We start from the raw sequence: 15,209 nt of genomic DNA on the forward strand, positions 1-15,209 counted from the left end.
CAAATGAACCCATGGGGGAATCTCCTTAAGGGGCCTGGTGCATATGAGTTAACAGCCCAACCCATCATGAGACTATGCCAAATCTATCCCCAGGCTGTTGCTGTTGGGCTGCCAGTGGTGCTCCCAGCCAGTCTTCTTCCAAAGCCCCTCAACATTTGGGCTGCAGATTCTGCATTCAACAATATTGGAGTGTCCCTGCCTGCCCAGAAAAGGACAAATAGTTTTATTTCTCTCCAATAATTTAATGTCAATCGCAGACAACCCTGCCCTCCACAGCCGAAACAAACACAAGGAAAGTGCAATATTAAAGCCCTATTAAGTCATCAGAGTAACAGAATGAACATGACACTTGCAGACAACACTATATGCAGCTTCTGTACAAATTACCCATTTCCCTTGTCTTTTGACTGTAACACTGAAGGTGATCTTCACAAATTTAAAGCACTTTCCTAGCTCTGTTGCTCAGAGCACTGCAATCTGGCACATGTTTTCAGTGTTAGGTGCTGAATTGCCCGTATCTGTTAACATGTTTCCTGAAATGCTATTTGGCACTCTAATGGCAATGTAAAATGTGTATGATTTGGAAGTCATACAGAGAACTTATCACAAGAATTGCACTTCACATTTTACTGTGCTAACCGTGTACTAGTCATCGATGGTTCAGACCATAGCTGTCAACCCTCCTGTTGTTTTTTTTTTTTGCGGAAAACTCCCTTATTTCAATCCGTTTCCCGCTGCTATCCCAGATTGTTAGATATCCCGTAAATTTCCCGGATTTCAAAGGAAGCAGCTCCTCTCCCTCCCTGCTGGCCAGAGAGGCTCCACTCGCCCCCCCCCCCGACGAGCGAGCAGCCAGCCGCTGCCCGGTAAAACACCTCGCTTGCTCGGTGGCTCACTCACTTGCCGAGTGCTGCCGGAAATCACCTCTGCACATGCCCGGGCATGCACAGAACCGATTTCCGGTGTCGCTCTGCCCATGTCTGGGCATTGGAAATCGCTTCTGCACGTGAGACACGCGCAGAAGAGATTTCCAGTACCCAGACTTGTGGACATGGGCAGCCTGGCATCGGAAGTCGCTTCTGCACATGTCTGGATTTCCAGTGCCACGCCGCTGGGTGAGGCTGCTGATCCCTTATTTTCCAATCCGGAAGTTGACAGCTATGGTTCAGATTGTGCCATACTGTATGACCCTTTCTCAAGAAGGGTCACAATCCACACTACATAAAAAGGAATAATCTAATGTATGCTGCTCAGGTCTTCTTTGAAGTTTGGTGATGAATAATCATCCAATAAAGGCTGATTCCATGAATATCTCTCAGCTAAGACTGAAATCACAGCACTGTGGCAGCTTTTAGCTCAGTTGGTTAGAGCGTGGTGCTGATAACACCAAGGTTGCAGGTTTGATTCCCGTATGGGACAGCTGAATATTCCTGCAGTGTTGGGGTTTATTCATATGTACGTTGTCTAGGATATTATCACTGGAGTGAGGCCACTGTAAGAATCGTTAGTAATGTTTTGTGGAACAATACCCACATGGCGAATCAGGTATGAGCTATGAACCTGAGTGTGCCCCTACTAAAATATATTCGTGGGAAAGGAGAATAATGTGCTTAGCTGCCAAGTATCCCGTTTCTGCGGGAAACCCCCGGATTTTAATCCGTTTCCTGCTGTTCTCCCAAATGGAGAAAAATCCCGGAAATCCCCTGGATTTCCTACCTGCCAGGGAGCCTCCATTTTGGGTGCCACTCTGCCCATGTGTGGGCACCGGAAATCGGGCAGAGCGGCACCGGAAGTCGCTTCTATGCATGCCCAGCTGCTGCAACTTCCGGTGCCGCACCGCTGCTGATCCCACATTTTTCAGCAGGAGACTTGGCAGGTATGATAATGTGAGAATGACCCCTCTGAGGATTGATCTTCCGAGAGCTGTTCATCTAAGTGGCGGCTTGATTCTAAAGTCAAATATGGGGATAAAATCAGTGTGAACTCACACTAATTAGATTTAGATAAAGAGAGAGAAAATGATAAGTTTCCGTTGCATCATCAGAATCTGCGGAAAACAGTCCATGGGGAAAACAGTTTAGGTGGGGCTAGGGTAATTCAGCCCTGAGTGCTCACTGGAAGGACAGATCGTGAAGCACTCAGGAAATCAGCCCAGAGTGCTCACTGGAAGGACAGATCGTGAAGCTGAGGCTCCAATACTCTGGCTACCTCATGAGAAGTGAAGACTCCCTGGAAAAGACCCTGATGTTGGGAAAGATTGAGGGCACAAGGAGAAGGGGACGACAGAGGATGAGATGGTTGGACAGTGTTTTCGAAGTTACGAACATGAGTTTGACCAAGCTGCGGGAGGCAGTGGAAGACAGGAGTGCCTGGTGTGCTATGGTCCATGGGGTCACGAAGAGTCGGACATGACTAAACGACTAAACAACAACAACAAGGGTAATTCAGAGGACATTAAGATGGCTGAAAGTTCTACTGACACAGGTTAGAAATCTACAATACAGATGGCATGACCACACCTAAGAGAGGTAAGGCAGCTTTACAAGTCCTTATACTTACACTTGACACGGTACATTATCGAGGTAAACTTGAACATCTTGAATAGAGCCAGTGTCCAAGTTTGTGCCACTGATAGTTAAGTATGTCCCTCCAGCTTTGGTACCAATTTGAGGACTTATTCCTGTAGGTTCAGGATCCTGTCACAAAGAAGTAAAAAACCGGTTAAATTCAGTTTTTACTCTCACAAAGGCACTTTTCTAGGTTTGGAAATACTACCATGAGGGGGGGGGGGAATGGACCAGGGAAGAAGAAATGAAAGAGATTATGAACCGACTTCTATTTAAAGCTTACACTACTCTAAGCTGCTATTGATTTCAAGGCCTAAGCTTCAACATAATGGATTAGCTGCCTGTTCATTTTTTGAGGATTTCATTTTGGGCTTACTGTTTTCAGTCATGGTTTCAGTGCTTCTTCCTCACACTTTCCTGGAATATAACTGTTATCAATGACAGGAGCAACAAAGCAAGGCCTGCAGTGCTGTGAGGCAATGTGAAAGCAACTGGTTTCGATATTTGCACAGAAGGCAACTCTCCCCCCCTCCTATCCTCTGTGGGAAGTTGGCTAATTTGGAAAGTATCACTTAAAGTAGGTCTGCAAAACGTGTGATAGTATTGAGTCAAATATAGCCCAACACAAGCTTGATAAACTTCCTGCCTGGTGCTGCAAATGTGGGAAGTTGGAAGTGGCAGGCCACATTAAATAGGTGGCAGTCTGCATTCAACTCGGTGACATGTTACGTAGGAGACCTGACTTAGCAAGGGGCTTAGCAATGCTGTGAAAACGTACCGTTCAATGGTTCTGGGACCACCCAAAATTTGCTGCAAGCTCACCTACTATCAAGGCTTTAAAATTGCAACCTAAATGTACCCTGTGCCTCATTGCACAGGGCTAAATCACAAAGGCCAGATCACACCAACGGTTTTTTAGAAGTGCAAAAGCCTTTTGTAAAATTAACATCTCCCATATGTATCTTAAAAAGGTAAAGGGACCCCTGACCATTAGGTCCAGTCGTGACCGACTCTGGGGTTGCGTGCTCATCTCGCATGATTGGCCGAGGGAGCCGGCGTATAGCTTCCAGGTCATGTGGCCAGCATGACAAAGCCGCTTCTGGTAAAGCAGAGCAGCACATGGAAACGCCGTTTACCTTCCCGCTGTAGCGGTTCCTATTTATCTACTTGCATTTTGACGTGCTTTCGAACTGCTAGGTTGGCAGGAGCTGGGACCAAGCAACGGGAGCTCACCCCGTCACAGGGATTTGAACCGCCGACCTTCTGATCAGCAAGCCCTAGGCTCAGTGGTTTAACCACAGCGCCACCTGGGTCCCCCCATATGTATCTTAGCACAGTATTAATTGGTTCTATTGCATCTGAAAACATGATGCAATTAAGCATAATACCATCACACTTTATCTGCTTTATACTTTTCACGAGCCAGTTTAATCAACTTCAAACAATTAATTCAAAACTTATTCCTCTTCTGTTGTTGTTGTTTTATTTATATAGCCTCTCCCAAATTTGCAATATATTTTGACTAATTGGAACTAACTGCAGCCTTGCCCACAATCCTATCTTCTGTTGTCAGTTCCTTCATGCCTTTTATTCACCAAAATTTATCAAAACTTTTATTTAATAGCTGGAATATCATGCACACCACAATCCTGTGTATGTTTACTTAGAAGTAAGCTCCAGGGCAGCCTTAATGTCTCAGTATTTAAGAACTGTCAAAGTCTTTTCATGTGGAAATGGAATTATGTATGCAGCCTTCAGAATTCAGAGCACCTAATTTAAGAAGAGTCAGACAGCTGCATAATATTAAAATCCTTGCTCACTTTTACAAAAATGTCAACACCAGGCATCCTACAATATTGGTTTAGGGGTAAAGAAAGTCTATGTATGTAGAAATGTGCAACTTTTAGGAGACGTTTTAGATGCTCTTGCAGGAGACACAAGCTTTACATCATAAAAACTTGAGGAAAACTGGAATGCAATGCCACGGAACCATAAATGGCACCCTTAAGGAAAATGCAAGGGAGAGGTGTCTATAAATGCCTCTGTAAGCCCTTATCGATAGCTTACAACTAGCAAGACATCTTGGGGGTGAATTGCACAAGGGAAACCATATTCAAACCCTGACTTCATTATGATGCTCATCAAGAGACCTTAGATCAGTCATACTCGCTCTTAGTCAAGTTACCTCATCATAGGGGTGTGGTGAGGATAACATACCATAGGATAACTCCTCAAGTATGCAGTTTTCAGGTCTGGGAAGGAAGGGATGGGATGGGAGCAACACTAGGGTTGCCATATTTCAAAAAGTAAAAACCAGGACACCTCCATAATTGTTGAGCTTTTTAGGAAAATCCAGAAGATCCAGGACAAAGTACCACCTTTCGGAAATCCCCCCCCCCCAAGACGACATCAAATACGATCCCATAAACTACTGTATAAGGATCATATAGCTTACAAGTTGACCCAAACAAGAAAGAACAGGGAAGGGCGCCTTCATTACATATCTTTAGGCACCAAGCAGAAATGTTTCTCTATAATCTTTGGCTGATTAACATCCTAGTAACATCCTACGTTTTTTTTTTTAAATGTGCTTGTGGGAGGGGGGTTATGGTTTTGTTTTTGTTTTATGTTCTCGTTTTGTATTTTTATGTTGTGAATTGCCCTGAGGTCTTCGGATGAAGGGTGGTAAGCAAATTTAATAAATAATAATAAGAATAATAACAACAACAACTGGAACACACATTGAAAAGCACTCATAAAAGAACTAATTTTTCAGAAGCCCAGGGAAGCAGCACTCTCTGCAGAATACATTTAATGTTCGGCTGGATTGGCCTAGAATGGAACTCAATGCACTGCAGTGCAAGTCGCAATGATTAACATTTTGCTTTGATATTCAAGAGTACAGCACTCTTATATAAAGCCTAAGGAGTTCTTTTCAATTTTTAATTGTATGTCAGATGGTATTTACTCCCACACTAGAAGCCCGCATTGTCTGTGTGTGTCTTCAGAAACCATGTTTTCAAAAACTATTGCATGCTGTTGCTGTCTTGTTTTTTCTTACAGCTCCCAGAAAGGAGGCAGCAGCCCTTGAAGAATGAACTGAGGCACAGGCCACATGAGCTTCTTTTGCACCAGTCCAACCGAAATGAACAAAAATACTCATAACTGAGATTGGGAAACAAGAGATCTAATGCAAAGTCCAGAGGGAGCCCTGTGGAATACAGGGTTACATATATATACACCAGCTTCCCCCAAACACAATGATGAAAGACTCATGAGCCGCCCTTACTATTGAAGTGGAAGTGCATACCCCATGCACACATGTTCTGTGCGCATTAGAGCCAGGGTGTGTGCCCATACCTGCTGAGTTAGGTAGAATAGTTGTAGTCACTTGGATATGAATCCAGAAACTAAATATACAGGATTTCCCTTTCTGAAATCCTGGAAAACCAATCAGTAGACCAATGTTCTGATTCCATATAAGGCAACTTCTTGTGACCCTAACCACGCACCTACTAACAAAGCTGGTTACAAAAGTTATGTGCATGAAAGAGCCCTTTTGCAACATAAAAAGAAACGCACACATCCTTGTCCTTTTAATATAATCATCTGGTGCTCAGCAAAGCTGCCTCAGCACACCTAATGTTTTCCTTAATGGGCCAATAAAGTAGGCCAATAAAGCAAGTGCTATAAATTTAATGAACGGCGCTTTTTGGAATGAAACTGCACATTGGGGTTGCATGTGAGGCTTTAATTTTTTTGCTGTTTGCTTAGACAGTGCTGATCTCACAATGAACTAGTTACATCGAGCTGGATTACCAACATCAAACAATTTCATATCGTTGTAGCTAATCAGATGGTGCAGATCTATTCTTAAAAACGGAACAGCAATGTTTCTTGCTTGGGTCAACTTGAGCTGTTCTCAGTGATTTGTTCAGTTGGGCAACACTGAATATGTAGTTCAGGAAAAAAAATACTGTCCATAACTTGGCATTAAAGGCTGCTGCACATAATCTTATTACTTGCGGTGGCTACTCCAAGCTACAGGACATGTGATTATGCATGATCATCTGCAACATCTAATAGAAAGGTTGCATTCAGAGATGACCATGCTGGAAAGATCTGCTGTGAATCTCAGGATTGTGCTCTATCCTTTCTTCCTCCCACAAAGCAGCAAAGGAAGAGTTTAGAAGCTCGTCTTCTGATAAACTGCCCACAAACAATGCCCACAGGTGATCTCCGAAACAATGGCTGTTAAGACAACATAATACACACTAGATTGCCTGGTTTAAACTTCAGCTGCTGTGACAAAGCTGTAAAAGATCATGTCATGCTTCTGGAGATTTGAGCACCTAGCACTCATAGGTATCTTAATCCCTCTAGTGTGGAGTATTCTGTCTCTTCATGTAATAAGAAAGGATGGCAGTATTAGTAAAATCACATGCAAAGGCCTCACTCACACGGCACTGTTAACTAGTTAAAATAGTTTAATATGCTGGTGCCTAATGTTGAAATTGCAGGTGCTTTGCTATTTCCCTGCTCCTGCTGTGAAATAAGCTATGGTCTGGGTTAGTGTTGCTGACAAATTTCAGGAGCTTGCTTCCCCCAAACAAACCACGAGCGGTAAGCCAAGAAGAATAAACCTTGGTTACTGTTTACGGTTTGTTCGGTGAGAATCAAAGCATGACCCTAGGTTCAGAGGTAACGCTAAGCTTGTTTGCAAGCGAACAGTGAGTGGCCTGTGATTTCAGAAGCAGGCACTAGCACACTGCCTGATCATAGAGTTTATTTTAACTATGGTTTAATGTGACACACAAACCAGGCCACTAAGTGATACAGAGACTGATTGATGATACTTAACGTTCTTGTAAACTGGGTGTGTAAAACCAATGGGGGAGTTAGGGCAGAGAGGGGGGAAATATTGTCTCTTCTTTCTGCCCAGTAAAAAAACAGCAAAGTTTTCAGTAAAATTTAATTAGTTGTAGCATGCTTCATATCCTAATTCTATGGACCAAAGGAAATGTAAGTTATGGCATGATGACCCTACAGTTTTCAGGCACGAATTGTTAGCCTGGTGTCCATTTACAGACGCACCTCCAAGGTAAAAGTGAAGGCGGTCAAAGAATGTCCATCTCCTTTTAGAATAAAATTATCTATTCCTCTTTTAGCTGGGTGAGAGGAGGGGGAAAGAAAATATAATTAGCTGAGAATTGGTGTGAAAAGTCAGAGGGAGGAAAAGAAAGTACCCATAGCTGGTGACCTCATTAAATTAGCAGTTCAATTCTTTCTTTTCCTCTTACACTGCATCTTCCCAGTAACTAAGGGAATTTTTCAGCGAAAAGGCAAGTTATGCTTTTCAAGCCAAAAATCTTTAACAGCTGTCATTTTGGAATGCTAAAAGAATGGAGATCCTGGAAGAAGAAAGAGTCACATGTAACTCCACAGTAATGAAAATTAGAAATGCAATGCTGCTATTATTATTAATAGCAAGAGCTAGAATTACACAGTGGAAGTCTCACATTCTGTAAGCTGCCCACCCCTGTCATGGACCGGCAATACAGATTTGGCATGCATGCCCCTCGTTTTCCAATTCTGGCCTCGCATTCTACAAATATCCAACTCCTTCCTTCTTGTGACTTGACCACATCCACTTCCTCTATGTGGTTATTCAGCATGAAAGCTGAAATAGCCCAGGCAGAAAAATGAATCCTCAAGAGAATAACCTAACCTTGACTTCCCATATGACACATTTCACTAGTTTTGTTTTAAATACCAAAAGTGACAGCTGAATTTAAAAATAAGCCTGTATGTTGTATCTATCCATCTACACTTACCTATGCCTTACAAGCACTGCAAGTTTTAGGGCTGCAACTGCGGCAAGGCAATTGAAGGCCTATCCTTTGGCATGGTGACAAGGTGGGTAAGTGTATATCTCACATGACTTACATCATGCTGTCTGTGCCAGAGACTCTATTTATGGAATTAAGCAACCCAACTGAAAATGTTTTAGGATTTCTACTATCATTAGGTACTGTTCAGTGACTATACATCCATTCTCCCCATTAAGATTACTGGTTCAGCAGGAAGCTATGAGCTGTTTCTTGAAGTATGGCCCATTTCAAAGCCAAATATGTTTTTCTGAGGGTTGGCTGAGAATTCAAGCAGGGGTGTTCAACTATGCAGCCACCCGTTTGGATTGCTGTAAGCTGAACCGAGGCAGGCACAACCCACCCGCCCCGCCCCCAATCTTGTCCCTTGTGCCTCTCTGCACCTTTAGCTGTCCACTGGATGCTGCTCCTCTCTCAAGGCAAAGCCCAAACCTCACTTTGGGTTAGGAGGGCAGTTTCAGCCAGTGCATGGCTTCCAATGAAGACTCTAGCAGGCTGTCTATCCAGTGGAAAGTGATGCACAGAGCATCTTCTTCTACTGTGCAATTTGTGGGTTACAAACTCCAAAGCCCTGGCAGTAAATGATGCTCTGTGCATCATTTGCTCTTACCTGGGCAGCCCACCCCCCAGGACCCTCCAGTCTTCCCTGGCTATCTATGCAAGCTACTAACCTATCCTCCTTCCCCAAGGTGGGACTTTTTTTTGCCTTGGAAGAAGTGGGTGAAGTAGCAGGCAGAGGATGGCTTGAAGCTGCATCTCTTGGGCATAAAGTCAAATGCCCTAAGAGTCCCTTTGTGACTGGATGAGCATTAGACCTCTAAGGGATGGAAGCATGTTTGGATGAGCACAAGGCTGCCCATCCATCTCTTTTCTGTCGTCTGTCGTACAGTACATGTGCTGTATCCACATTATTTATAACAGGCTATCTCTATTATATTTAGTAGACTTAAGCATTCTGTTTCAGCAGAATCTCCAAGGTTCCAAATGAAGGAATAAAAACCAATGCACTGTTTATACACTTACGTTCGACCCAGTGAAAAATGGAAAACAAGATACTATGTGTTAAATAAGGCAAGCTATTGACAAGGACAGACTCACCTGATATGTAAACTGCACTTCGTTTGTTGATCTGCCTTGTTGTCCATTTACATCAACTTCAATTTCACCTTCTTTTGCTTCTGGCACACTTCCAACCTCACATACAATCCTAGTTGGAAACAAGGTAAGCTTGTACATAAAAGTTCTGATATATATATTTCTTGCAGTCCATTTTTAAATAAAATAAAATCTAACAGTTAAATAAGACACCATTATAGAAGCCTCAAAAGTAATACAAGGTGGAATAAACTAGAATCGGTCACGCAAATGATTTTAGATCTCTGGGAGAAGATCACCCTCAAGCCTTCATTATGTAGAAACCATTAAAAAATGGCACACCATTCCTTTTCACAAGATGAATTCACAGGTTTATTTCTCAAAGAAATAGAAAAACCCAGACTCACACCTTGATTTCCCCATCGGAGGTGCATCCCCCCCCCCGATGGGTTGTTTTTTGTTTGTTTTTGGCAGATGTATTCTGCAACATGTCACTGATGCAATACAAGTGCATCAGTGATGGAACCGTTCACACATCTTTTTACTTTACTAGTTGTTCTGCAATACTTCCTCAATACTACCGCATTATTGCCATCTGGGGGACACTCATATGCTACAGTGCAACAACAGAAGGATAGAACACCCCACCCCCCTGAATGTTTGCATTGTGTTACAGGGTTTTAGTAGGAAGCTATGGGACAAGTACTGATGGGAAACAAAGTCTGACCAACACAAAATGTTTTGCAAGTGCAAACAGTATTGAAAGCATATAACTGCCCCAATGCTACCATGAGCACAAATAATCATGAATGTACACTAACAGGATACCTGGATGCCTAACATTTGCCAAACTGAATTAAAACATTTCCAATGTTCATTTTAGAAATGTGTTTTTAAAATGAACATAACAAAGCTACCTTTTCATAATATTTGTGTACAGGATTACAAAAGAGGTGGGTTGTTTTTTGTTTTTAAAAATGTGTGCAAGGTTGTAAATGTTTACTATATGAGACTTTCCTGAAGTGACACCATTGGAAATGTAAGCTGCATGAGATTACTTACAAATGTCTCCAGGTCAAAATAAATTAGTGCATAATTGAGTCTGGATAAGCAACAAACAAGTTAGAGCTTTAAGATCATAAATATAAAGGTGGCTGTTATTACAAGTCTCTAACATAATTACATGTATAAAGTACAACAGAATAAGCATAAACATTGCAGTTGTCTCTAGAATTACAGCTAAACACATCAAATAGTTACAACTCATTACCATACAGAAATGCTCAAGAAGTTATACCGTATATTTAAAGAAACCAACTGCCATTTTTGTCAGGACAGTTGTTTTATTTCACATTTCTATGAACCTTCAGCAAATAGGTAAAAACAAACAAACTGGCATTCAAAACATTGGACAATTACTTACTTGGTAGAAACAGAGTAGAATTGTTCTCTAAATATACATTCAGTGCCTGCCACTGTTATACTTTTGACATCTTCAGCATTTATGCCCAAATTAGATCCCATTATGGTCAACAAAATTCCACCGCTCAGTGGTCCGTTATTTGGTTCAATCTGAGCATAAAGAAAGCATACTTTAAAAGTCACAACATCATTGTAATAACCAACCAGCAGCTTAAACAGTAAGTTCACAGACTTGAAGGAGGAATACAAGTAGTTTGGGTTTTGGCCAGAATTTACAAGATTTGAGTTTTGGCCAGAAATCTGGAAAATTTTCATTTTTATTCTGGTTGTAGTGGATGCGCATGCAAACTCTGAGATTATATATCAGTTGAACCCTACCCCTAGTGGCAAGGCTAGTTAGGAAATCTTGACATTTTAATCCTATTTGTGCAGTTTTTAGAAGAAGGAGTCCTTGCCCTTTGTGGTATAGCTAACAAAACCAGACTAGCCTTAGAAGTAATTCAAGTTAAGTCTGCTACTGTATAATAGCTATAGCTCAATGGTTTTTCAGAACACGTCTGTTGCTCTAACACCATCCCAAGACCCACAGGCATATATGCATGCACAAATGGTTTGTCTTTGTTCTGCACATAACTTTATATCTCCTGTGTTAAAAACGTACAGTGAGAGCTCAATACATTCCTCTGCACCAAAAAGGGCATTTATCACCTTGGCAAGTTCTCAGAACCACGTCTTTTGACTCTAGAACAATAGTTTTTGTACTGTTGTCAATGTGGACACCTTGGAACATTTAGGTACTTCCTGAGAGCAATGATATTTTATATCCTACAGAGTACCACAAAGTACTCTACTGAAATATCGGATTTGTTTTTTTCTAAGAATTGAAAGGTAGGGAGCTGCAAGCCTTTGTGTTTAGGCAGGCGGGGGGGGGGGGGACATCTGCTTTACAAGAGTTTCATGTCCTAGGGGTATATTGAAGGCTCCCACTGATATTTCTTTTCCCCCTTTAGGGAGAATGATGCACGGTTTTTTAAATATAAGATTTTACTATGAGGATGGATTGCAACAGAATTATACCTGTAAAGGGACTGTGGTAAAAGAAGGGCAGTGCAGAGTGCCTAGGGATGTAGACCAGGAATGGCCAGCTGTGATACAGAAATAGTGATGCCCAGGCCAAAGATAGGCCAAACAGATTTGCCCAGGGCTTCTGATCCCCTTTCTCTAATTGACATCCCTCCCTGCTCTGAGGATGAACTTCAGAGGACTCTAAGGCCAGCCTTGCTGCCTCTGTCCCTGAGAACCTGAATTTTCCAACCTATTGGGCCCCAGATGCAAAAATTCTGCAAAAGAAGGCAGGAAATGATAAAAGTGCTGGCAGTCTGAGATCCAGCAACACTGGTAGAGCTTTCTGTGGACTTTCCGTGGCCTCTTCTGTTATGTGGCTGTCTACTCCTCAGAAATCCTAATTGCCTTTTTGAAAAAACAACAACCTTGAGAGCCAACATTTTTTTACTGTAAAATGTCAAGTCTAACGTTCTTCTCAATATTATAAAATCAATAACAAGCTGCATCATTTCAAATACCTGACGGAAAATGGAATTCTACTATACTTTATTACAACACCGGGTTATAACTATTATATATAGCATTCCTGCCTAGAGGAACACCTAGCATTTCATCCAGTTTATAACTGTGTTGTGGTTGCTTAAGGAACCCGATGGTATCTCCTTTTAATAGAAAAAAATACTGAAACATTTATTTAGTTGAGTGAACTACCTCTGAAGCAGGTTCCTAACAGGCAGAGATACCTTTTGAGGTACCATTCTGCTTACAAACGTTCTTTTTAATGTTCTGCTACAAATTTAGAACTGTGGAACTAGTTAGATAAGCTGAAGGCCGCAGGATTGCCACATGTCCTCTTTTCCCAGGACATCTTTCTTATGATTGAGAGAGTTGTTATAGAGATCCATAGTTAAAAATAGATGTCGGCAACTGTGCCCTCTTTTTTCTCTTCAAAAAAATGGCAACCCTAAGGGGGGGGGACTAGACTTGTTGAACTAAAGCTCTTTGGAAAGTCAGAAAATGTAAAAAGCAATCTAGGCAGAACAAAGTATGTAAGGGTTGAAGCTGCAGACTCTCCTTATTGGGTTAAGTCAGGTGCTAAGAGGAGGTAAGGAAAGCAAAGATGGACCAGCAGTATGTCCACACATCTCGTAAAGTTCAGCCCCTTAGTGGTTCAGGAAATGTAACGGCATGCCTCGTTCCTTAGCTGCTCTGGTGACACAGCTACTCCTGGGATCTGAGACAATGAAGGCAAGGCAAGAAACCATGCTATGAACTCCTCCCCATGTAACCTACCTAGGAGCAGCCTGCCATTGCAGCACTACTGGAAGACACTCCTAGGCTATAGGTATGCAGCCTTTTCCTTTTGGTTTGTTTAGTCAAAAAGCCAGTTCTAATGCTCCACTGGCACAGTGACTATTCACCAAGTGGATCTTAAAGAAACAGACAGAGTCTCTTTACTATGGGACTTCACAAGTTTGCAACAGTTCTTCAGAATTCCATAAATACTTTGCAAGCTGACTTGAGTTGACTTCATGCTATGTTATGAATGATGCAGAAATTACCATAGTAATGACTGGAGGAGGGCAGGTGCTAGTGGCAGCAGTACACCGGCCAGTGTAAACACAGCTGTCGTCACACCAGACACACCGATATGCAGGATTAGCTGCGAGACACAAGCTGCAGTCATCCCGGCCATAGGAACAGCTGTATAGAGTCACTGTAAAAATGGAAAAAAATCATATACATGTTTCTAGCACCAGTTACTATTACACCACTCTCAGAAATTAAAACCCACATAAATCCTGATGTGTATCCAACAGCGCAGCATCATCAAGGTACAATCATGGCGCTCATGAATACCACAATCTGTGACTAACCACCAACTCAGCTGCTTGGGGAAATAACTGTGGCAGGAGCAGCCCCGTTCTCCTAGCCTGGACATTTGTCATCTGCTCTCGAATCTGATCCTGGGTGCAGGAGGAAGGTGCATCCAGGTGTGTGTTGCTTTTTGCAAAAATGTGAGAACTGCCATGGACAGAGGAATGCAACTCATCAAGGCTCCTCCTGAGAGTATTCAAACTGCTACCTGATCAGCTCTCCAAGGAAAGAATTGTACCCTGTCCGCCCCTCCCCCCCTGGCCTGGGTGTGTTGTGCAAATGTAGATTTGAGGAAATGGGACTCCCTCTCTACTGCTTTCTGTAAGCTGCTATGGGATCCTCTCTTTTTTTGCAAAAGGCATAAAAAGGAGCATAAATGCTGCAAATACATAACAAATGAGCGACTTAATCAATCTTCGCATCTTATAACCTTTCTGACTTTCAGTAATGTAGTTAAGTGTCCTAGCCACACAGCTTCATCAAATTATTGATACATTAATGCACTCTTAATGATTACTATAACTTGCAAAGGAAAGTAAGATAATGTGGGGGAGGGGAGAAAAAGCAAAAAAATAATGGGGCCCTTCAATTTTGGTTTTATTGCATTCAGTGGCCTGACCGGGCTCACATACAGACAGACCACCAGATCTGGGGTTGGAAAGAAATTTCGTGCAGATCAAAGTGGGAGAAGACCATGGGAGCTTTGTTGTTGTGTTGGCTTCCTGTGCAGCACAAGTGTGGGCTCCTATGCTTAAGCCATCTAGTGATAACTTGTTTAGCAGATTAGCCTTTCTGCAGATTAGCACATTTTTTTCTGAACTGTCAGGACGGCAAATAGTCGGACGGTTCTACCTTTGGGCAGGGGAACTGAAAAAATAAGTGACTAGAAGAAGTTCCTTTGTTAACCGTGGATTTAGATTTAGCTGAGATGTTATTTCAAATGAAATGCACAGGGGTGGATGGGCAGTGAGAGTTGTAGGAGTGCTATGTTTAGAGGTTTTCAATACGCAAGTTCATTCTTGTCTGGAGAGCTTTCTAATCAATCTCAGGTGTCTGGAGCAGAAACAGCTAGCTATTCATAGTTAACTTTAAGATAAACAGACCACACTAAAGCTTCAAAAAATTCTACAACTTATTGTTGTGCCGTGAAAAGCAGAATTCAGACAGCGTAGTGCAATAATATATATTCATACACACACCAAGATGGTTCAACTTATGCCTCCACCCAAGGAGTCCTGCAGCAAGGACCAAAGGTTGATGGATGGGGTCAGAGACCAGGATTGGGAGGGCACCG

General features: G+C 42.3%; 1 protein-coding gene across 5 annotated transcripts in view; it reads right to left on the bottom strand.

Moving 5' to 3' along the window:
- Positions 1 to 15,209, bottom strand: part of PLXNB2 (plexin B2) — a 323,177-nt gene that overhangs the window by 42,171 nt on the left and 265,797 nt on the right. For all 5 annotated transcript variants that reach the window (XM_035128378.2, XM_035128377.2, XM_035128379.2 and 2 more), the window contains 4 exons: positions 13,600 to 13,754; positions 10,974 to 11,122; positions 9,554 to 9,662; positions 2,560 to 2,696 (listed from right to left, as the gene is read on the bottom strand). In XM_035128378.2, coding sequence (XP_034984269.2) covers positions 2,560 to 2,696; positions 9,554 to 9,662; positions 10,974 to 11,122; positions 13,600 to 13,754 — 550 coding nt within the window. The remainder of the gene's footprint in view (positions 1 to 2,559; positions 2,697 to 9,553; positions 9,663 to 10,973; positions 11,123 to 13,599; positions 13,755 to 15,209) is intronic.

Source organism: Zootoca vivipara, chromosome 10 (genome assembly GCF_963506605.1).
Source record: "Zootoca vivipara chromosome 10, rZooViv1.1, whole genome shotgun sequence".
Classification (NCBI taxonomy): domain Eukaryota; kingdom Metazoa; phylum Chordata; class Lepidosauria; order Squamata; family Lacertidae; genus Zootoca; species Zootoca vivipara.